The sequence below is a fragment of the Histomonas meleagridis genome, assembly GCF_020186115.1.
Source record: "Histomonas meleagridis strain 2922-C6/04-10x chromosome Unknown contig_30, whole genome shotgun sequence".
In the NCBI taxonomy this organism is placed as follows: Eukaryota; Parabasalia; order Tritrichomonadida; family Dientamoebidae; genus Histomonas; species Histomonas meleagridis.
Window position 1 is genome coordinate 56,059 of NW_027150858.1, and position 23,130 is coordinate 79,188.

A 23,130-nucleotide genomic window follows, 5' to 3' on the forward strand; every position below is an offset into this window, starting at 1 on the left:
TGTTAATACACGTGATGCCATTAATAATCATTCGATTTTACCTGTCGACTTTTATACAACTTGTGAATGTATTACGAATATACCAAATTGGGCAAATAATTCATTCGATTTTATATATAAACTTCGAAGAATTCTTGAACCGAAAATTATTACACAACAATTACATTTATGGTTACAAAATGTTTTTTCGATTAATACATTTATGAAACATATTCCATTATTCGATAAACAAATTCCTAAGAAAAATGTGGTAAGTAATTATAATAAATGCTTTAAAAAATATGAAATTAAACTTGAAGATAGAAAAATTATTTCTTCAACGCGTTTAGTGGGAAATTCTCTACAAGCTTTAATTAGCGATGGTTCAATAATTAAAATATCATATGATGATAATGCTGGACTTATCACATCAAAAGTTTCACAAATTAATGATTTTGATCATAATTTTAATGTTTTTTGTGTTGAAACTAAAAAAATCGGAATATTTTCAAAAGAAAAACATAACGCAAAAATAGTCGAAAACTCAAATATTGTTTCGAATATCGAAATATTCGCCGAACTTGAATTAATTTCTATTTTCGATAAAAGCATTTTGTTTTGTCCTGATTCTTCTACAGTTGCAATTAAATCTAAAAACTCAACAACAAAAATTTTATGTTATACAAATAATCGTATAACAAATCTTGAAGCGAATTCTGTTTTTAAGATTTTCGTCGTTGTAACTATTGATGGCGTTTTACAAGTTCATAATTTAATTAATGGTGAAATCGTTAATAAAATTAAACTTGGATTCGAAACGAAAAAGATTTTAATAACCCCAAAATGGGGAATGATAATAGCTTTCACTGTTAGTCCGAATAATGATATTTTCGTGTTTAATGTAAATGGAAAACTAATTAAACGTTTTCAAACATCAGAGAAAATTATTAATTATTTCACGTTCTGCTCAAAAGAAGCATTCGATTTAGTGGCTTTCGAAAATGAATCTCATGTTATAAAATATTTCGACCCTATGAAACCAGAAAAATTAAATAGAGTCATAGAAGCTCATGAAGAAGTTTCAATAGTAATGTATAACGCATCGAAAGCTTTGTTCTTAATTATGACAAAAAATGGTAAAATAACTGTTTTAATGAAGGAAATAAATATGTTAGATGAGTAAAATAAATTAGTTATTTTTTAAAATGAAAATACACAAAAATTTATGTGCATCGTTTTTTGGGCGTCATTTTTTAATAAACCTCTATAAAAATGATGTTAAAGGTTTTTACAAGGTTCTGATTTTTTCTATTATATATAATATTAATGTACTTATTAAAGGACTTATTAAAACGTTTTATTTCTGAATTCCTATTTTTGTCCAAGATATTTGTGTTTGTTTAAGCTCACATGCCGATCAAAAAGCCATCATTTTTTTTCCATATGACAACTAAATGCCTCACTAAACTTCACTTTTCTAATTTAAAATATGCATTTAAAACATTTCATTAACATCTATTTTTATTTAACATCTGTTTTTTCTTCACTTTTATTCGGAATGGAATTTGCGATTTGGGACTCACCTTTTTCATTTTCATTGGCAGAGGTATCGTTGCTCTTACCTTTATTTCCCATTGTCAAAAATGGAGAAGTTTCGGTTATGTTTTTTGTTTTTTGTAAAGCTAAATTTGCAACTATTGAAGGAGGAAGCGGAGTAGATTTGATTCGTGGTGGCATGCTGTTTGGTACGCGCTTTGGAGCTGCATGTTTGGACGCATATTCATATAGTAGCTTTTGGGTGATTGATCTTAATTTTTTTAGATCGCAATCAACAAGCCCTTTTGCTTTACTAAATTCATGTTCGTAGCGCGAAACAATACTTCCGAGGTACTCTAAGTCCTTGTCCGTGATTTGACGCTGTATGAGATCTTTGAGCTCGTAAATATCAATTGAACTTGACTGTTGTTTGACAGGTGCTGCTGGTGCTTTCAACGGTACGGGATGAGGAGGAGGAATAAGTGCTGTAAAATCATTAAAAGATTGAATATCATTTGGACAAATTGAAATATATTGAGAAAATATATCTTTGAAAGTTAAAAGTGATTCGTGCCATGTTGTTTCTGTTGGTTGTAGGTATGGTTTTACTGATTTAATGATAGATTTTTGTATCGAAAGAAGTGCTAAAGTAATCTCTGAATCTGTTCCAAAAAAATTGATAGCTCTTTGAACCACACAATGAAGCTCATTGAGCCACTCCTCTGGTGTTTTATATTTATTTTCATCTAATTTTAATTTGACAATAAAAATATTAATTTCATCTGGAGGCTGATTTTCCAAAGAATTAAAATAGGAAGTTAAGGCTTGCCCAATTGGTGATCGAAGTGCTTGGTTAAAATGTTCGATACAAGCTGAGCAAAGCAAATTGTTCATAAAGCAAAATTTATTATTTGTCACTTTTTTGTAATCCGAAGAAAAAAATTGCTAAGTCATTCTAAGAAAAATAGTGTTTCATCCTGATTATATATGTATGATGCTTAAAATTGATTAACAACTAAATTTTTCAATTAACAAATGTATAAGGTTATCAATTCGATTTTTTATGGTAAAGAAAAATCTTTATCAATATTGGGTGTTCCGTTAATTCGTGCAAAAAAAATATATATAGTGGTATCAAAAATGGTTGAAATTTAATTCTTTGAATTTTGAGGATAGACCGTTCAGCAATATGGACCAGAACAACTGTATTCATAACGATTGTAATACTAATATAGATACTGAAATAGCTATAATAATGCCTATTATTAAAAGTTTTAGATGGTTTGAGGTTAATAATATTATAACTAGACAAGAATTATTATATGCATTAGAATATATAAAAAAGCATTCTATATTATCTGATAATTTAAAAATTAACTGGGAAAGCCAAATAAATAGATATATAGAGAAAAAGAATAAAAATTATGGTACCTTACTTAAAATGTTAAAAATTTATGATCCAGAATATTATATTAAATATGTTAAACCAATAATTACTACTGTTGAAAATACTTATAAAGAAGATTTTTTTAACATCAAAATATACTTTTACTGATTATTTAAATGATGCTTATAAATACATTAATATAGATGATTATATTAATAATTTAACTAAATGTTTTGCATTTATTATTAATAACGGTAAATATATATTAAAAGAATGGGATAATGACCATTTAGTTTTTAATATTAAATCTTCTAAAAAAGAACTATTAGAAACTATAGGTAGTATAACAATAAATGTTAATACCACAGAAGAAGAAAAAGAAAAAATGAAGAAACAACATAAAAAGGTTTCTGATACTAAAAATATTAAATTAATTAAGTTATTAGATGATATTAAAAATATTAGACCAAAATTCAAAAGTTTTAATAAATATGATATATTAGGAGATGATATTAATATATTTGGTTTATTTAGACCTCCTACTCAAGAATTATCATATATAAATATAGCCATAAATCAAGACTTAGTTGATACATGGTTAAATATTATACACGATCAATTATATGATGAAGAATCTATTAAAGCATTTAATCATTTATTATATGTTAATGCTTATTTATTACAATATCATAAAAAAGAACCAGTATTCTTTGTTAAATATAGTGAAGCAGGTAATACAGGAAAGAATTATATAGATAATTCATTTGAGAAGTATACAAAGAATATGCTTTAGTTGGTATCGGAGAACAAACTTTATTAGAAAAACACAATGGAGTTTTAGCTAATAAATTATATAGATCTTATGATGAATTTAGCACAGATAATTATAAAACTAAAATTATGGATAATGTAGTTAAGCATTTAACTAATAGTAAACTTGCTGTTAGAGCAATGTGTAAAGATAGTAAGCAAGAATCAGATTATGCCATCGAAATGCTAAATTCTAATCATCCTGATTTATATGGTATGTTAAATAGTAATGATAAAGCTTTATTCTCTAGATTATGCATTATCAGACTTAAAAAAAGCGATATCAAAGAATCTATATACTTCTGATAATATATCTGTTATTCATTATATTTTAATAATAATTTTTCATGGATATTTTTAATAATATCAACTTTCGGGGCAACAAACTTGGGCCTAATTTAGTTGGACTGTTCTACGTAAAGTATTCAATTTCGAATTACGGTTATCCATTCAATTGGGACAAAAATAAAAATACCTTTAAAAAAAATAGGGTTTGCGAGCTAGCGACTTTTGACTAGTTTACAAATACGATTTTACATAAACTATTGTAATTTTTTTAATCTATAACCACTCTCACTCAATCTTTAATTGAAATTTTCCCGCGGAAACAATTTTTCACCGTTTTTGCCGCGCCAAAATTCAGCATTCAATTCAAAATAAAAATATCTTGCTAAGTTTAGCAGGAAGAACAAAATTTTCAGCGGATTAAAAATTTATTTTGATTATATAATATTATTATATATAAAATAGATGGGGTTAATTTCTTTTTCTAAATTAATCTTTTTCTAATTTTCCCTTTTTAGCTTTTTTCAAAAATTTTTTCTCAAAAATATGCTATTGTATATCTTTGCAACAATGCAGGACACCTGAAATGCATTTCTAAAAAAATGACTCCAAAAAAGTGCAACTTTCAGATAATTTATCTCGACATACGAGAGTCATATAGCTTCGAAAATTGTATCATTCGAATGTATGCTCAATATAGAATTTACTTTAAAAATTTTAGAAATTTTTATTTTAAAAACGATTAAGGTGATTCATCTATTCCTCCTACTTATTCAATTTCGAACGGTTTTTTACTCTTTTGGTTGCGACCCCATTCTGATATTATATGGTCACTTCACAAACATAAAACGGTTTTGTTTAAAAAATGTACAGCATTTCAATACATAAATTGAGATGCTATTTGGTCATGTCACGAACACATCAAATCTCGATTTACTTAAACTCAAGATTAATTCCTTAGAAATCAAATTTTTATTCAATTTGATAATTGTTTTTCATCATTATCAGTCAATAGCACTCCTGGTATATTCCATGCTGAATTTAGATGCTTTTGAGTAATTTTGCTACATGCCTCCAAAAAAATATTCCAACGCTATCCTGTATCTATTTTCACCGTCATCATCACTTTTAGTCCCAAGCTTGGATCTCAATTTTTGTTTGACGATTCCAAAAATTTTTCTATCCAGGGGTTGGTAAAGTGCTGTTTTATTAAATGGCACTTGTATAATTGTAATACTTCTCTCCATTGCATATCTGTTGACTGTTGCTGTAATATGCGCACCATATGGTGTCAACAATAAGAGCACAAGGACCTGGATGAATTATTTTCGAATTATCAATATAACGCTTCATAACTTCTTCATCAGTCCATCCATTTTTGCATGTCCAGACCTGATATTCAAAAGGACATTTTTCTATCATTTATTTTTTGGTAGAAATCTCGGTTTTGCTTTTTGCAAGGATAATGGCAGGGTAAGTCCTGTTTTTTGTGCAAGTCATAACGACGGTAAAGCACTCTTTTGTATTTAATGTACTGTACACCGGAACACTATCTGATCCAACAATACCCACTACCTTTTTAAGTTAATAAGCGATTCTAACAGATGTTTCATACATGTTAAAAACATGATCTTCATCAAATTTTATAAAAACAGCATCAACCTTTTCAATATAGCTTTGAACAGCATCATTGCATATAGCACCTCTTTTTGCAATATGGGCTTATTTAAGAGAAAAATGGTTACGTTCCAAATATTCTCTAACATATGTTATTGATGCTTCTAAGGGTGGACATTTTGTCATCTCATCTACTATCTGCGGTTCTTCCTTGGCTAATCGTAGAGTTTCACGATAGAGATTTAAAAATTCATTTGTGCGAAAACCTTCTTCATCATATTGATTTATTCCTTTAAGCGATGCAAGTGTTCTTGTGGCTCTAAGTGCAAGATTAATTGGCTTCCAATAAAAATCTTGTATTATTTTTTTAACATTCCATAATGTTAATCCATCAAGTCATCAATAACACTTTTTATTTTCTTCCAATTTCTTTTTGGGTACATTTGCTTTATGAATGCAATAAAGTGAAACATTTAATAAGAAAGTGGATTGAATGATAACAGAAGATCTTGCTGTGTTTGCATTTCAAAAAAATGAAATAATGAGTGCTAATACGTTTAACATAAAAAAATATAAACGATTTATTATAAACAATTTAAAAAAAATATAAAAAATAAGAAATTATCGTTTATTAATTAAGATAATTGCTTTTATTTCATGGTAATATGAAAAATTTTTGTATTTATTGTGTATTATATATATAATTTAAGTTATTTTCATTAAAAACGAGAATTAAAATTAATTTTTTAATTATTTATTATTCGATTTGATTTCTTCTTGTTCTTCTATGTTTTGATATGATTTCTTATTGTTTTTTTTTGCTTTGATTCCTTCTTTTTTTTTCATTATTTGTTAATATAAAATAAAAACAATCTAAACAAAGAATATAAAACAAATGACAGAACAAAAACCACGACAAAATAAAAACAAAAATTTCAAAAAAGGTAAAAATGGAACGAAAAAATAATCAACAATTTTAAAATAATCGAATAAATGACAAATGATACAAAAAATATAAAACTTCTATACAATGAAGGAGAAGTCTTTGATGCTTTATGTAATGAAGGAGAAGTTTTTAATGCAATGATAGATACATTTCCGAGACAACAAAAATAAAAATGACAATTCTAACATATCACATATCGACAAAAACAATGACAATGAACATGTCATTTTACGAGTCTTTACAATTTTTTTTTGCAAACTGGCATTTAATATACAAACAGACATTACAAATTTTCTGTCAATTTCACCATCGCCATTAGATAAATTTTGTTGTGACGAAGTGGCGACAAAATAATTTCAAATTTTTTTTCAATAATATTCAATTTTCGAAGTACATTCAAAAGTCGCTAGCTCGCAAACCCTACCTTTTTTAAGGGTATCTTGACTGGAGGTACCACTAACGTCCTCCACAAGCTTAAGTTCAATTATTTTCATATTTGAAGGTCCTCAAATAACGGTCATTTTATATAAAAATTTCAACCTGACCCCCATCCCTAGTACACTTTATACTGATCACCTGTCTACGCCCTTATATAAAAAATATGCTCCGCCGTCTCGGGCTTCGGCAGGTTTGTGATAAATACACTCATTCGCCATTAGGGCTCTCTTTGGGGGAGAGGGTACCTTGGTTAAAAGAAAAAGAAAAAAAGAAAAAAGTTCTCAATTGCCCATTAAGTGAACAAACTTTGTTTTTATCACTAATGAGCAAAGTCGAAAAGAAAAAAAGAATATTAATCAGCAAAACCAAAAAAAAAAAAAAAATATCTCCAAAATCAATTGAATGGTTTACTTTTTACAATGGTAAATTAAATGAATAATGTGTATTAAAAACAATTAACGTACTTGGTGCTGTTACTTCAAAATTGGTTTCTTCGATATAAAATATAACATAATTAGTTGATGTTAAAAATCCAATATTACATTTATCATTTGAAGGTTTTGTAGTGCCAAAATAATATAAATAATAATTAAAAGTACTTGATCTTGAAAGTGAAGATTGATGTAGAAAATTGACAGTTATTTCTGTATAATTAGAATAGGGAGAATTGGGTTCAATAACAATAAATGCATAATAATGAGTACTATCTATAATAGGTATAGGGTGTTCGGTTAATTCGTGCAAAAAAAATATATAGATATTAAATCACTAAACACTATTTAAAATTTAAAAGTATTTTTAAATAGCTTTTTACTGATATGGTTAATGTTGAAATTATCCATTAAGAAATCGAAATTTAACCATAACAATATTTTTTTGTATGTTAAAAATTGTACGTTAAGCATATGGAACAGCTTCTCTTCATTGAAGAACTTGTTAAAAAAGGGCTTCCTACAAAGAAAATAAGAAAAAAATTAAACAAGAAGTTCGGCGAAAGTGCGTTAAAGGACTCAGCAATGTATAAATGGATCAGAATGGTCAAATTAAATTTTAGAGTTGATGAGAAACCATATAGACCTGGTAGACCTATAGATGAACAACTTTTGTTCCGTATTCAAGCAGAATACCAAAAAAATCAATTTTCTTCTGTCCGAAGCATTGCGCACACTCTAAATGTCCCAATTTCTACTGTCTATAATTATATGACAGATTATTTTGGTTTAGTATTTCGTTATACAAAGTGGGTTCCGCACATTTTATCTGACGATCAGAAAGTGAAAAGGATCCGTTTATGCCAAGAGCTTTATCAAGTTATCATTTAGAGTAAGAAGGATTATTATCGTGATTTGATAACTGGGGATGAGTCATGGTTCCTTTATAATTATGCACCAAGAGGAGCATGGACAATAGATAGTGAAACTCATCCACTTTTTGAGTCCGGACTCATTTGTCGTGAAAAAATGATGATTACAATTGTTTGGGGAGTTTGGGGAATATATATAATAAATGAACTTCCAAAAAACACAACAATGGATAGAATTTATTTAATTAATAATATTATAATTCCATTGCATGAACAAAAAGACAATATTTGGCCTAATTCCGGCCTCAAAAAGATATGGTTGCATATTGACAATGCAAGTGTGCACAACTCAAACATGACCAAAGAAAAAATCCAAAATACCTGCTTCAAGAGAGCACCTCATCCCCCGTTTTCACCTGATGTTGCACCATCTGATTTCTTTCTTTTTGGCTACGTGAAAGAAAAACTCAGAGGTCAAAGATTTAAGACAAGATTTGAACTTTATGAAGCAATCAATGAAATTGTTCAAGTCATTCCACACGAAATGAAAGTTAAAGTTTGATGAATGGGCAAATCGTTGCAAATGGGTTTTCGAACATGATGGATCCTATTCCATCAGTGATTAATAAAAAATCACTAATTTTAATTAAAATCTCATATTCATAAAAATTGCGCGAAATAACCGAATATTCTATAATGAAGTAGAGGTATTCAATAAAAACTGTGTCAAAGAAACAATAGTAGAATTACCTGAAATCGCAATGAAATAAATTGGTATATTAACATTAATAGTAGAACCTCTTTTCAATGCTAGACGGGTAGTACTATTCTGTCCAGGATAAGAAATACTAAATGATTTTGAAGTATAATCAGGAAAACTTACATTATTCCTTAATACTTCATATGCACGATCTAAATCATATTTAGTAAATGGGGAATTAATAGGGCCAACTAACTTACGTTGTAAGACTCGTCCCTTATTGCGTGAATAATAAAATTCACTAACAGGTCCAATACAATGGGGATCAAACATAAAAATAAAAATGGGACAAAATTTTTTATAAATATGTAATCGCATAATTTAACTGAACACTCAAGAACTTTTGATCAATAACAGTACCGTGTATTGCTAATCGAAGTACTAATGCAATACTATCACCTGAATTCTAATTACGTGCTAATCTAGTACGGAATACTTGAGTTTGTTGTGCATTAGGAGTAACGTACCCTGACATTATAACATTTTGATTGGGTTCATATAATGAAACAGGGGCAGAAGGAGTACCTAAACTAATGTTTTGAATAGCAGTACCGTCAGGTACATATACCAAGGCCCAAAGTAAGGGAACTGAAATATCTGTAATCATCTTTAAAGAAAAATTCTTTACTTTACGCATATTTTGAGATGCAACGGCACTAATCAAGGTAGCTGCTATATGATCACCAGATGATCCTGGCTCACCAGGAATACCTACATTAAAAAAACTAACAGGACCAGAACTATTATATGTCTCATTAGAATACTTAACAGTCTTCAATGGACGTCCACGTGAATAACTTCGTTTACGTAACCTACGAGGCATCACAATAAAAAATTTAATGTTGTGGGAAATTTATCAATTGTGGGTGAATTAGATAAGAGGGAACATCCTTACGGCGGCGATCATATTGTATGGCACCAATTGAAACAAGAGGAAGAACAATGACCCAATTTCCAACTAATTGATAATTCTCTTTAATAAAGCCCTTAAATAAGCCAACATTACTAAAATAAATAGATTTGACTTTTCATAATCATTAATAATATTAACTTTTCATCTTCTTCCTGTGTCCATGGAACATTTTTGGTCGGAGAACAATGATTTTCTAATACAGCTCTCATACCTGGATGAAAATCAGGCGGATCATCAAGAGAAGGATCTTTATATGAAACTATGTTCTGATACAATATCAAATCATCTGGTCTTGGCGGAATAATTGTTAAATCATTTGTATTGTTATTAAAATGATTACGGATGAAATCGTTTATATTACTTCCATCTCCATATAGTATTTCATTGATTCTGAGCTTAAAACCTTCACAGAGTTTATTAATTGTTTCGTATGTTAAATCATTATTTCAGTACTCAGCACAAAAAAACTTGACCTCATTGATATTTGTCGGATGATTTTGATTAAATGTTGTGAAAACTTCTATGAAGTTAATGTTCACTATAGCACGATAACAGATTGGTGTAGAAAATTGTAATTAGGCCAAAACATTCTGGTAAAAAAAACTGGCAGCGGTTTATCTACAAATAATTTTATTGACCCTTTAATTTGTGATCAATTAGAACAAATGCCATTTCACATCGTCAGAACATTGAGCACAACTTTAAAAATCTTAAAAAGTACAATCCATGATCATCTCCGCAAAATGGGATTTTTTGTGAAGCATTTAAGGTTCGTTCCCCACACACTCTCTTATAAACAAAAATTACAACGTATTGAATAGTCAAAACAATTTTTGAAAATTATTCAACAGGCACGTCACCAATCTTTGAGAGTCCTTTCTAACAGGTGATGAGAGCTGGTTTTATTTTACAGAAGATTTTGAAATTCAATGGCTCCAGCCTGATCAAAAACCTTTTACAAGAATCAGAAGAATTATTTCAACACCAAAAAGAATGCTAACGGTTTTTTGGTCTCCTTTGGGATTTAGAATAGTTGAAATGTTACCTTATGGTAATAAATTTAATAGCTCTTACTTTACTGAATCTATCCTAAATAAAATTGTGAAAACAATGCCTCAGCAAAAGGAAAGGCGGCCGAAAAGAAAAGTTGTGGTGCATATGGACAATGCGACACCTCATCGGTCAAATGAAATCAAGAAGTTTGCCACCAAAAATGGGTTATTTTTATGCCCTCATCCAGCATTTTCGCAAGATTTAACACCATCAGACTTTTATCCTTTTGGTAAGATTAAAAATGAATTAAAAGGTTCAGGGTTCGTCTCAGAAGATGAACTTTTTGAGGCAATTAAGTCAATATTGGAGAAGATCACAATAGATGAACTTGAATCCTTCTTTAGAGAATGGGAAAGGAGACTCCAAGCCTGTATTGATAATGGGGGTGATTACATTGAGTAAAGTTCACTTTACTATAGAAATTTTGTTTGTAGCATTTTCTGATATTAAGATACTAAAATTTATCCGGACACCCAATAACTTAACCATATGAGATTTTTTCCCATCAAAAATATCTCTTGATGATAATCCAAATATTTGTAAATGTTTTTTTCTGTAGCCTTGAACCGTACGATATTCAGGTAAGTCAAATATTTGTTTCGAAATTGAATACCAACTACTTCCCACATAACTAATAATTGTGTATATTTCCTGTAATTGCCTTTATAATCTTTTAAATCCCTTTGAATTCTGATAAGTTTTGTGTTTTCAATTTGAATGCATTGTAGACTTTCACAATACTGACTTTTTTCGATTTTCAAATAGTTATTTTCCATTTATAAACAGTAATTATTGATAATATTCTGATTTTTATTTTCCAATGAAATAATATTTCTTAATAAACCCAAATTTTCGTATTTTAGATTTTGAATGATTATATTCAAATCAGAATTATCTTTTCTTTCATGAATCGTTTCTTATTCTAACTGACGAACTTTGATTTCTAAATGCTCGATTTGAGATTTGTATATGTTTAGAATCTTGTTTTTTTGCTGATGAATAGGAAACATCAGAAAAAAAATGTCAAATATATCAATGAAATTGACATATATATTAGAAGTGAGAATCATCGTTCTCAATTCAAAGTCGATAGTCACCCCCTCTGAAAATGCTATTTTATTTCAAAAAAGAGGATCATTATGCTCCTCTTGAGCCTTGAGTGTCGTGATGTATAGTTTTGAAAAAGATCTATCATGGCAAACGTTAATGAGAATAATTTCATTATAGATTATTCCTGGTCTTCCCCTTATTTTATCTCGTCATTTTTTATATTAAGTAAGTTAACAATATTAATATTATTATATCTCATATACGATCTTCATTGGATATCTTGTATTGTTTATCTCATGGGGTATTATGAGTGTAGGTTGGTTGGATGTTTGGTAACTTGTTGTTTGATCTGATAGAAATCTGATTTCCAAATAATAGATCTTCGCGCATATTTTCTTGTGACCTTTTGGGTAAATTATAGGATGTAAATCTAATTACATTTATCATGAGATTGCTTTAATCACCTGTGTATGTTGCTAGTTTATATAAATTTTATCTTCTTCATCATCGGCTATTAATTCTTGTTCATTAGTGTTCCTAGTTTGTTGTCTCATATTGTTCTGTTCAAGATATGGAACAGGTATTGGTTGTGGAGGTATTAGAGAATTTGGTGTTCGATATGACAGAAATCTGATTTGTTCTTCTGAATTTAAATTTGAATTTATATTCTCTCTAAAGGGTTCTGGGCTTGTATAAGTCATTTATATGCTACTTGTTGTGTGCTCCGTGGAACTTTCTTCTGCGTCTGATCCAGGATGGCTGGACTCAAAAAATGTTATTTCTCCTCCAAAGAAGTTATTACTGTGCTCCGCTCCGAGCTCTGAGTCTTGTGGTGCCCTCTATTTTAAATTTTGAAGCATTTTATGAGATGATTATCTGATATATTCGGAGATTTTCAGAAAAATCGTCGCAACTTATATGGTTTTGCTCCTCTCCTGAAGCTCTTTTCAGTGATGCGGTTTTCCCTTCTTTGAGTTCATACAATGTAAAAATAAATAATCTATCATCCTTACTTGTATGTTGTTGCTCTTCATTCTATAATAATTATGATCAGATTTTTTTTTATTAAAAAAAATCTGGTATGAGAAATGTATGGGATTCAAAATTTATCATATTCTTAATACCATTTTTCTTATATTACATTTTGTTTCATTCGTTGAGTTGTTCTTCACTTTTTCTTTTTGAGATACCGTATGAAAAAATTTAGCCTGGCCTAAAAAAAAAGAGAAGAAAAAAAATCACTAGCTATATCATTTTTATTTAGAGCTAATGATTCCATCACTTATCTATATGTTTTTTACATTCTATGACTTTTAAAACAACATAATTGTTCTACACTTTTGCTTTTCCAAAAACAGAATGGAATGCTTGGAGTTTTTCATGATTCATGGAGCGCAGGCAGAATCATTTTTGTCTTCATTGAAAACACCATTATGTTTCTCTCGGTAACCTGATTCTAATAAAGTTATTTGTTGCGCTTCTTAATTTCTTTAAAATATATACCATTGCGCTTTTCAAGCTGAAATCATTCATTGAAAAAAATAAAAAACTCCGCGCTTATGGAATTAGAACGATCTAATGATAAAATGTAATAAATTGAAGCCACATATTCATCAAATATGTCAAAAAAAAGTTAGAATGTCACATTTCATGTATCCGATCGAAAAGTGGGAACAGCGAATTATCATCAAATATTGCTTTCTCTTAGGACAAAGCAATAGAAAAATATATGAAAATTTATCTTTGATATGTGGCAAAGAAGCCTATTCAAAATACCAGATCAAAATATGGCTTCAAAGGTTCAAAAAAAATGGTAATTTTTCCATGTATGGATGACAAACGTGCGGGATGACCTTCTTCGGATCTTGCACCTTTAATTTCAAATTACTTTCAAAAGTTTCCATATTCTTCTGCCAAAAAAATAGTACAGTACTTCGACATCTCACATCACAATGTGAAAGAAATTCTTCAAAAATGTCTGCAGATGAGAAAATATTGTCTAGAGAAGTGGGTGCCGTATGAATTGTCAGATGAAAACAAAAAGTGTTGCGTCGAATGTGCAAATGAGTCTAGAAGAACTTAGGAATGATGCACAACATAATTATGAACATATATGTACAGGAGATGAATCCTGGTATATATGGTTAAATCAGTCAAGTTCAATGTTTGCACAATCTCGAGAAAAAGTGGATTTGAGAATTCGTCAGACAATTTCATCATAAAAAACTTTGATCACAATTTTTTTTACAGGTACAAATTTAATTGCTATTGACGGCCTACCAAAAGGAAGAAGGTCCACTCAAGATTATTCTATTAATGATATAGGAAACATGATATCCAATGCAAATAAGAGATTTCTGCGAAAAGAAAAATGTCTAAATTTTAGAATTCATATGAACAATTCAAAATGCCACAATGGATCAAAAGTAACTCAATTTCTGGCCAATAACAAAAATTAATCGAATTCCACACCGACTATATAGTCCAAACATGAGTCATTGTCTTTTCTGGTATTTTGGAAAATCTAAAAACTCTTAGAGGATGTGGAAATAACGGATTCTGAGATGCTTGTGTATAATTTAATTGACATATGAAATGGGATCTCTTTAAAAAAAATTCAAGCGGTCTATAGGGAATAAGAAAAAAGTTGTATATGGATTATTGAACACGAAGGGGAATACTATCCATATAAATAAACAAAAATAATTTTTATTTTTTATTCATCAAAATTAGGGTAAGTACTCATTACTTTTTGCCCCCTCAGTATTAATAAAATGAAAATAAATATATAATCAAATGTACCCCAGGGACATGTCCGCATATGTTCAATTTTCGAATACACACTGTGAAAATTCATGATGTTTTTAATTGCATTTTTTATAATTTTTGAAAAATAAGTAAAAATTGAATACATCGGTAATACGAAAACTCAAAAATACGATTAAACCGAATTCAAAATTAACAAATTGATCCCCACACCCATGCTATTTATGGTAAATTTTCAAACTTTTATTTTAACTCGAAAATTAAGACTAAGATATTACAATATATACGGTATAGAAAATTAAATTATGCACCTCACTTTACAGGGGTTGAAAAATTGCTTAATTAAGTTAATATAATATAATTGCTTCCAAGTATCTTTTTGAATCCAATATGCACTTTTGAATATTCCTATCTAAAAATTAATCTCAAAAAAACTTGCATCAACAAATGTAAAAATATGAGTTTTTTTTCATATTTTAGTAAAATGCACTATGAAATTTCATTATGTGTTGATAAATCACAAAAAAAAAATTACAAGATTTTGTGTGATTCTTTGTTATTATTCGATCAAAAATTGAATAAAAAAATAACAAGAAACTCATGGATTACAGTAAGAACTTATTTGTTTTATGGTTTTATATACCCTGGTATTCCTCCAATTGGTGGTATAGGTGACCGTTAAGGAGATGTCATTTCAAATAAAAAGGAAGAAAACTTCAAAAGATAAATATAAACTGGTTTACATGATTTTGTGTAAAGTCGGGTCCATGTGCTTAATGATAAGAAGCTAAAATGATATTTATATGATGAATTTATTTATCAATTTTTTAAATATTTTAAAGATTTAGGTGTTTACTGATCTGGAAAGCATAATGACCAAGAATCCTGGATAACATGGCTCTGGAGATGTTCCCAAGCCCAGATCAAATGTTGTGCTGCAATTGATTTTGTAGATTTTACATTTCGATCCTCGTTGTAACGTTTTCGAAATAGATACTTTGCCGTTACCTTTAAGCTGCCAAAGACCCTTTTATCCAAGGGTTGGAACATATCAGTCATCCCAGGAGGGATATAATATAATTTGATCTTAAGCGCATTTGCTAAATTTCGAACTGTTTCACAAATATGAGCTTTGTGTAAATCCAAAATCAAATGAATTTCATCATCATCGTTGAAATGCTGACGAAGGAAGATGAGATATTCAGAGAATGTATCAGCGGTTGTCCAACCGTTTTCCGAATGAGCTGACATGTGAGGTGAAACATTACCAATTTGGGATGCTTCACAAGCCTGCGTTTTGCCCTTGGCTATAAAATAAAGAGGAATTTTGGTACCATCGGCTTTAATGCTCGCTATGACAGTCAAAAATTACTTTTCATTTGACATAACATTGATATTGATCGAATCTGATCCGTCTCTGCCCATGTAAGAATCTTATTTGGGAATGCTCTCCAACTTGTTTCGTCACAGTTAATGATCCTTCCGTGGTCAACAGTTGACAGAAGTTGCCTGATTTTTACGACAAATGTATTTATACTATCTTGTGAGACTATTGGCCTTCGCTTCGCATGGAGGGACCTTGATGAGATGTGATTTCGTTTCTTAAAGTCAGTGATTAAATGTGACGATGCCATGAATTGTTTTTTTTCATCGATGTTAATTTCGTCTTGATACTTGGTCAAATAAGCATTCATTAGCATTTCGATAAAATCATCGTTGGTAAAGACATACCCTGGTTTCAGGAAACAATCAATGATATAATCCTTAATTGCTTTCTCTTCTGTATTGGTAAAGATTCTGTGCCCTTGTCCATGGCATGTTTGCCATGGCCTCCATTCAGGGTTTTTAACCAAACACCTCTCCCAGTTCCTTAATGTTGATTCTGGAATTCTGGTTGAAGCTGAGATTTTGTAAATTGAGGGCACTCCCCTTGAAATCTGATCCAAAATCATCGATATCTTTTGTCTTTTTGTATAATTAGAATAATTATTATGGGGTCTTTCTCTGAACAATGGATTTGACATCTGATTTATAATACCGTTTACTATTTTTTTTTAATAGTTTAAACGTTTTTCGATACCACCAATTGGAGGAATACCAGGGTAATTTGTGAATTTTTAGATAATCTTTTCATTATAGGTCTTCCCTCGTTCCTTCTTATTTTTATCTTACCTTCTCCAAATTGTGTTTTTTGTTTATACTTATCATGTTCTTTATTTAGATTCTTTTAAACTTAATGAAAAACATTTAAATATCGTGATCCTATTGATTAAATTTTTTTCGAAATACTCATTAGTTTTTGATATAAATTTATTGACTTTATTTTTTGGCATTTTTTGTGCAGATTCGTCATTTCATCCAAACGAAAAATCAAATTCATCATCAATAAATTCGATTAAATCACAAAAATCCTCTTCTTTCTTTTCTCCTTATTTTGAACCAAACTTCTGATGGTCTTTTTCTTCGTATAAATAATCAGAAAATTTATCTTTCAATATTTCATATTCTTCTGTTCTTTCTGGATATTCTGGAAAATGTTCGTCTTCAGGCATTTCGTATGTTCCTAAGGGTTGTATAAATTCAGGCTTTTCTTCAATTTCATGTTATGCTATTTACATTTCATCTAAATTTTCTATGGATCTTGAATCTATTAAATGAATAAAGAATGTATTACCTGTTATTTTAAATTAAGCTATTCAAATGACAACAAGGTAATCCAGCATGTGCAGGATAATGGCATTCACAATCAAGAAAATTTATATTAAATTCATTATAATTGTTACCAATAGCAATATATAGATCATCAATGCGTTAATATCAATTTGTAATACATTCTGGATTTCAGCATCTATGATTGAACATAATTTTTTAGAAATATCAAGTTTATAATCTTCTGTTTATGGATGATGAAAAGTAAGCGTTTCTTCAAATATTTTCTTCAATTTTTTTTTTTGATATAATTTAATAGATATGTGATCACGGATTTCATAGAGATGCTATAGAGAATTTGTCAAATCTCTTTTAATCATACTATTATATGTTTCACCAAGTTGTGAAGAAGTATGATTAAAATAAAATACATTAGGTCTTAATGAAACCAAAAGTTTTGATATAATTGGATATATATTGGTATCAAAATAGTGAATAATTTCAGGGAATTCCTCATAAAAATTATTTAAGGCTTGATTTAACTGAGCAGAATAACGTGAATAAAAATAAATTAACTAACATTAAAAATCGGTTGTTATTTCGATGATTTTTCGATATTCAATTTTTGGACAGTGGCAATTTCGTGTTTTAAGCATGAAAGATGACATAAATTCGGATATTCATCCATTGCTGAACAAATACCAGGATCTTCATCACTTATTATGCATTTTAAGTTGGGTGCTATTGATAATATAATACAAATCAATTAAAAATAAAATTCAAAATTCTTCGATGAAGAAAAAGCAACTCCGCCTGACATCGATTCCATATTATTTATCTGGAGTGAAAGTTATATTATTGTCCGATCAATAAAATTGAAAATTGATGTACCATCGATGACTAAAGAATCACAATATTTGATTGAATTCTTTTTCTCTTCGTGTGTAACAGTATAAATATGTACAATGTAGACGTTTTTATTTTCGAATATATAACAATCACCTTTTTCATACATGTATTGAGAAATCATTTCTGTTTCTGATTTATATCTTTCAATGTTAAAAATGGATTTTCATCGATCATGATCTGAATTCAGTATTAATTGATGCTCTAAGGTTTTCTGAAAACCTTACAAACAACTAATTTTCTTCCTCTTTTCGGAAATAACTTTTTTTTTATGGAATATGATTTCACGAACGATTTAATTGTAGATGGAGGTTTGTTTAATTGTTTTGCGATGGAAGGTTCATTTAGATGTCTTTGTATCAAAATACGTATTTTTTCATCCTGCTGTGAAAAGTACATCAGACATTTAAACGGTAATTTTGGACGTTCTTTGGCTATAGATTTATTAACGATATTTATTTTCTCACGTTATTATGTCATATAATTACACTACATAAAAATTACTCCACTTTTGACGATAGAAGCTACTCAAAAAGTGGCCATATTAGACGATTTAGGGGCCGTTAAATTTCTTTCCCTATCGTACGGCAATTAATGAAACTGTTCTTTATTTCTCTTCGATTTAGTAGCAATTGAAATATATAGAGTTAATCGATCCATCAAATTATTATAAAACCGATTTTCATCTGTTGGTAAATATACCTTTTCAATAAGTGCCTTTGTTTAATTTTTATTAGTTAATGAATGTGAATAATATTTTTCTGGAATTTCATCTCTTTTAATCTATCATTCTTTTATATAAAATATGTACACATGGTAGATCATTTTTGATGCAATTGCATATATCAATTTTTTCATGAGCTTTTTGACGAATTAAAGGATTTTCGTTTTGTAACATTTGGGTTATTTTTATACATACTTCATATCTTTTGTTGAGATATGAAATTGCATATTCACCTGAATCATTTTATTTATATTAGTTATTTTTGATTGTTCAAAAGATATAATTTGTTTGATTAGATATTCGCATTGCTTTACTGATGAACATGTAATTTCTTCCGAAGATAATCTTTTATGTTCTGTTTGCTTTTTAATATTTCCGAAAAGCACCTCAATTGAATTAGTTGTCGTATGCCCACTAAGAATCAGGGTATTGAAAATTTTTGGATCATAATGATCAATATCATTAATTAAATTGGTAATAAGCTTATTAGTTTTCGAGTAAATGCAATTGATACTTTGCAAATATCGAATATATTGATCCCTATTTATTTTTTACATGAACATAGTTTAAAAAATATTGAAGAATTTCTTTCCCTGACTTAACAACATCAATTTGTTTTTGAATATTTCTCTCAATATGTAATCTACAGTAAACTATTGATAAAAATGGAAAAATCTTATTAATTATATTTTTTTTAGCAATAGGCAAATTTTAGCCTATTGACTAAAAATACTCTTATATTGCCAATATAATATCTTGAGCATATGAACATAATCTAATTCTAAAATTAATTAATAATAGATTATGAAATTTATTGTCAGAATCAAATTTCCAAAAAAAATCAAATTTACCTATAATCTGCTCAACATAATGTTGTAAATTATGAATTTTATTTGATAGATATTCTTTTTTATTATTTCTCCTAACAATATACATTTGCTTTTGCACCAAATTTGCGCTAATCATTTTCCTCAAACTCGTGAAATAAATTTCTTTCAATACACCTTGTCTTAAAATATCTTTTTCTTCACTTGTAATAAGTGGAATATGACTTTCAATATATAATCCATTCATGCTATGATTGTGATAAATGTTTCGAGAATTCATGCGTAAATAATACCATTTTTGATATAAATTTTGAATTTCGAATTACAACCAGTTTTTTTGTTTGTGTGAAATTTACGTATAGATTGAATATAAAATTGCTGAAACCCAGAACGATTCATCTTTGATATTCGGCATAAATTAGAAATTTTGAATCTAATTGATATTAAGAAGAAGAAGAACTTGGATGATCAAAAGAAAAAAAATTTGGATGTTCAGATATTATTGCAGCTCTTTGATTCTCTACTTTGCTCATATATCGAATGACTTTGGCGCCAAAACAATTTATTAACATATGTTGATTGATTTTGAATGAAGACCGTTTATTTGCCGTAAAAATACAAATCTCCAATATTTTTTATTTATTTATATCGATATTTCATCTTGATATTTGATTAATGTATTTTTCATATATTTAATTCTTTGTTCACAATGATTTGGTTCTTCATCTATAATATTCCTAATATTATTAATATTATTATCTCCAAATGTATTAATTAATATCTCATTATCAATCTTGTTTAAAGCTATTTTAATTGCTTCTACTATATAAATAATATGATTAATTCTTGTATCTGATTCTTGTAGTTTTTTAAGTTTAATTATTTTTCCATGTGTGATATTATTTTAGATGATTGATTTTTTTGAATATATTTTCTCCTTAGATTTATATTTCGAATATTATCATTATTACCTTTATTTTTGTTATTATTTAAATCTGACATATGATTTATTAAAATTTTTAAAGCTTCTCTGGTTGTTTTTCTTAATATTGAATTAATTTTACATTCACAACCTTGGAATATAATCCATTCTTCTTCTGTTTTATCTTTAGTTTCACATTTTTTAATGCGGGGTAATATTTTATTTTCGAATGCATTACTTATTTGTTTATATTTTTTTTTATATTTTTATTTGACCTTGGTAGTCTAATTATATGTTGTGATTCTTGAAAATCATTTGCGAATATCCATTTTTTACATTTGTTAAAAAAAATTTCTCTATCATTAATTGGTTGACTTAATATTTTCTTTTTTTGAAATATTATGTGCATGACTGTTATGTAAGATCATATTGTAATGTGTTTCTGCAAGAGCTTTTTTACGAAAATCACAAATATATGCTTTCCTTTTTTCTAATGATATTTCTGCTGTTGGATTTATATCATATCTTTGAATATACATCTTGTGAGTTTATGTATTATAAATTTTGGTTGTTGTTTAAGTGTCTTTCTTCATTATCTCCTATAATAGTTCCTAACGTTGGGAATTTATTGTTTTTCGATAAAAAAAAATAGAAACCATCAAGAAAACAGCATTTTCCGAGCATATTGCTATAGTAGACGTTTGAATTTGCTTGATCAGCAAGGTGTAATCCATAATCATCAGAATTGTTTAATTTTATTTTTCCACAAGATGGACATATTATATTATGAATTGTCCCGGGTTCCTCACTTTCTTCTATTTTATTATTATTGATGTCAAGTAGATTAACAATGTCTATATTTCTAAAATTCATGTATGGTGCTAATTCAATTCGTTTTCCTTTGTGAAATTTGTTTAAATGTATAAATAATTCTTCTTTATTGTCACTCTGTCAAGTACAAAGAGGAAACCATGGACAAAATAATAATATTATTTTTCATATTATTTTGTATAGCTATCGGTAAGTTATAGAACGTGAATCTTATTTCGTTTCTCATTAAGTTTATTTCATCTGCTGTGAGTGTTCTAGGTCTGAATGCTGCATCTTCAACTTCTGTTTCAGTACTGGTTTCTTCATCATATTATGCATAATATTCTTGTTCATTTATTATCTTCATTGAATTTCTAATGTGTCTTGTACGAAAATTCTCAAAAATCATTCAATTTTCGAGTACCACTCAAAAAGTGGAAATTGAACTGATTTTCGTTCACGTTATAAAATAATTGTGTAGTATGTTTGAATAGATAATCATTCAAATCATTTTTGGAATTTTTTGTACGCCAGCTGTACGGAAATTCTCAAAAATCATTCAATTTCGATGTAAACTGTTCAATCACATTCCAACCCACCCTGCGGTTGTGATCGTATTTCATTGAAAAAGCGGGGCTTTTTCAATGAAATACGATCACAACCGCTCGCGCCGTAGGCGCTCGCATGAAAAAATTCGTTGTAGAGTTGTATACTCGTTTTGTCTCATATGAAACAAATGGATTAATGACCCCTTTAACTTTTTGTGTGTAAGATATTGTTGCATTCTATTTTACACCTTTGTATAAAAGTTTCATGTGTATTCCGATCGTTAACGGTTTCGGGGTGGCCCACACAAATCTTCAGTTCTTTTCACCAAATTTTCACATTTTTTGTGTCACTGTATGTATTTAACTTTGAATAAAATATTTTGAATTTCACTTTTTCGAGGAATTCATAAATTTTACTTTGTATTATAATATTTTGTTACAAACTCTCTAGAGAGAATTCTGATTTATTAAAAATTGTATTGTATTATATAAAATTATCATTTATAATACATAAGAAATATTCTTCATTGTATTTATGAGATTCAGCGCTGAGTTGCCAAATTAAATTTGATTTGCATTTGCTGCTTCAACAAAGGTCCTTCTTCAGCCTCTAACGGTCGCTAGTACGATAAAGTGAAAATTTTGGCTTGAATAGTTTACTCATAAATTGAATAATTTTTGAGAATTTCCGTACAGCTGGTGTACAAAAAATCCCATAAATGCATCCGTCACTTTCCTATCGCTTTAACGACGATCAATTATCTCTTATTTTTCACTTTTTGAGTAGTTTACTCGAAAATTGAATGATTTTTTAGAATTTCCGTACACAACAATTGAATTTCTGATGTTATCCGTATTGAGGGGTACAATTGGTGCTGATTATGGGTGTGTTTGGAATTTT

General features: G+C 28.8%; 3 protein-coding genes across 3 annotated transcripts; 1 reads left to right on the forward strand and 2 right to left on the reverse strand.

Annotated features, from left to right (window-relative positions):
* Positions 1-1,500: 1,500 nt before the first annotated feature.
* Positions 1,501-2,409, reverse strand: GO595_004819 (uncharacterized protein; the record flags this gene model as incomplete). Its single annotated transcript, XM_067917993.1, has 1 exon — positions 1,501-2,409. The coding sequence occupies one exon, from the start codon at positions 2,407-2,409 to the stop codon at positions 1,501-1,503; it is 909 nt and encodes a 302-aa protein (XP_067774837.1).
* A 7,058-nt stretch (positions 2,410-9,467) lies between these two features.
* GO595_004820 (Cap protein) lies at positions 9,468-9,884 on the reverse strand (the record flags this gene model as incomplete). Its single annotated transcript, XM_067917994.1, has 1 exon — positions 9,468-9,884. The coding sequence occupies one exon, from the start codon at positions 9,882-9,884 to the stop codon at positions 9,468-9,470; it is 417 nt and encodes a 138-aa protein (XP_067774838.1).
* A 1,200-nt stretch (positions 9,885-11,084) lies between these two features.
* On the forward strand, positions 11,085-11,429 carry GO595_004821 (histone-lysine N-methyltransferase SETMAR-like protein; the record flags this gene model as incomplete). The annotated part of the gene is made up of 1 exon (XM_067917995.1): positions 11,085-11,429. One exon carries the CDS (start codon positions 11,085-11,087, stop codon positions 11,427-11,429), a length of 345 nt encoding a protein of 114 aa, XP_067774839.1.
* Positions 11,430-23,130: the final 11,701 nt, after the last annotated feature.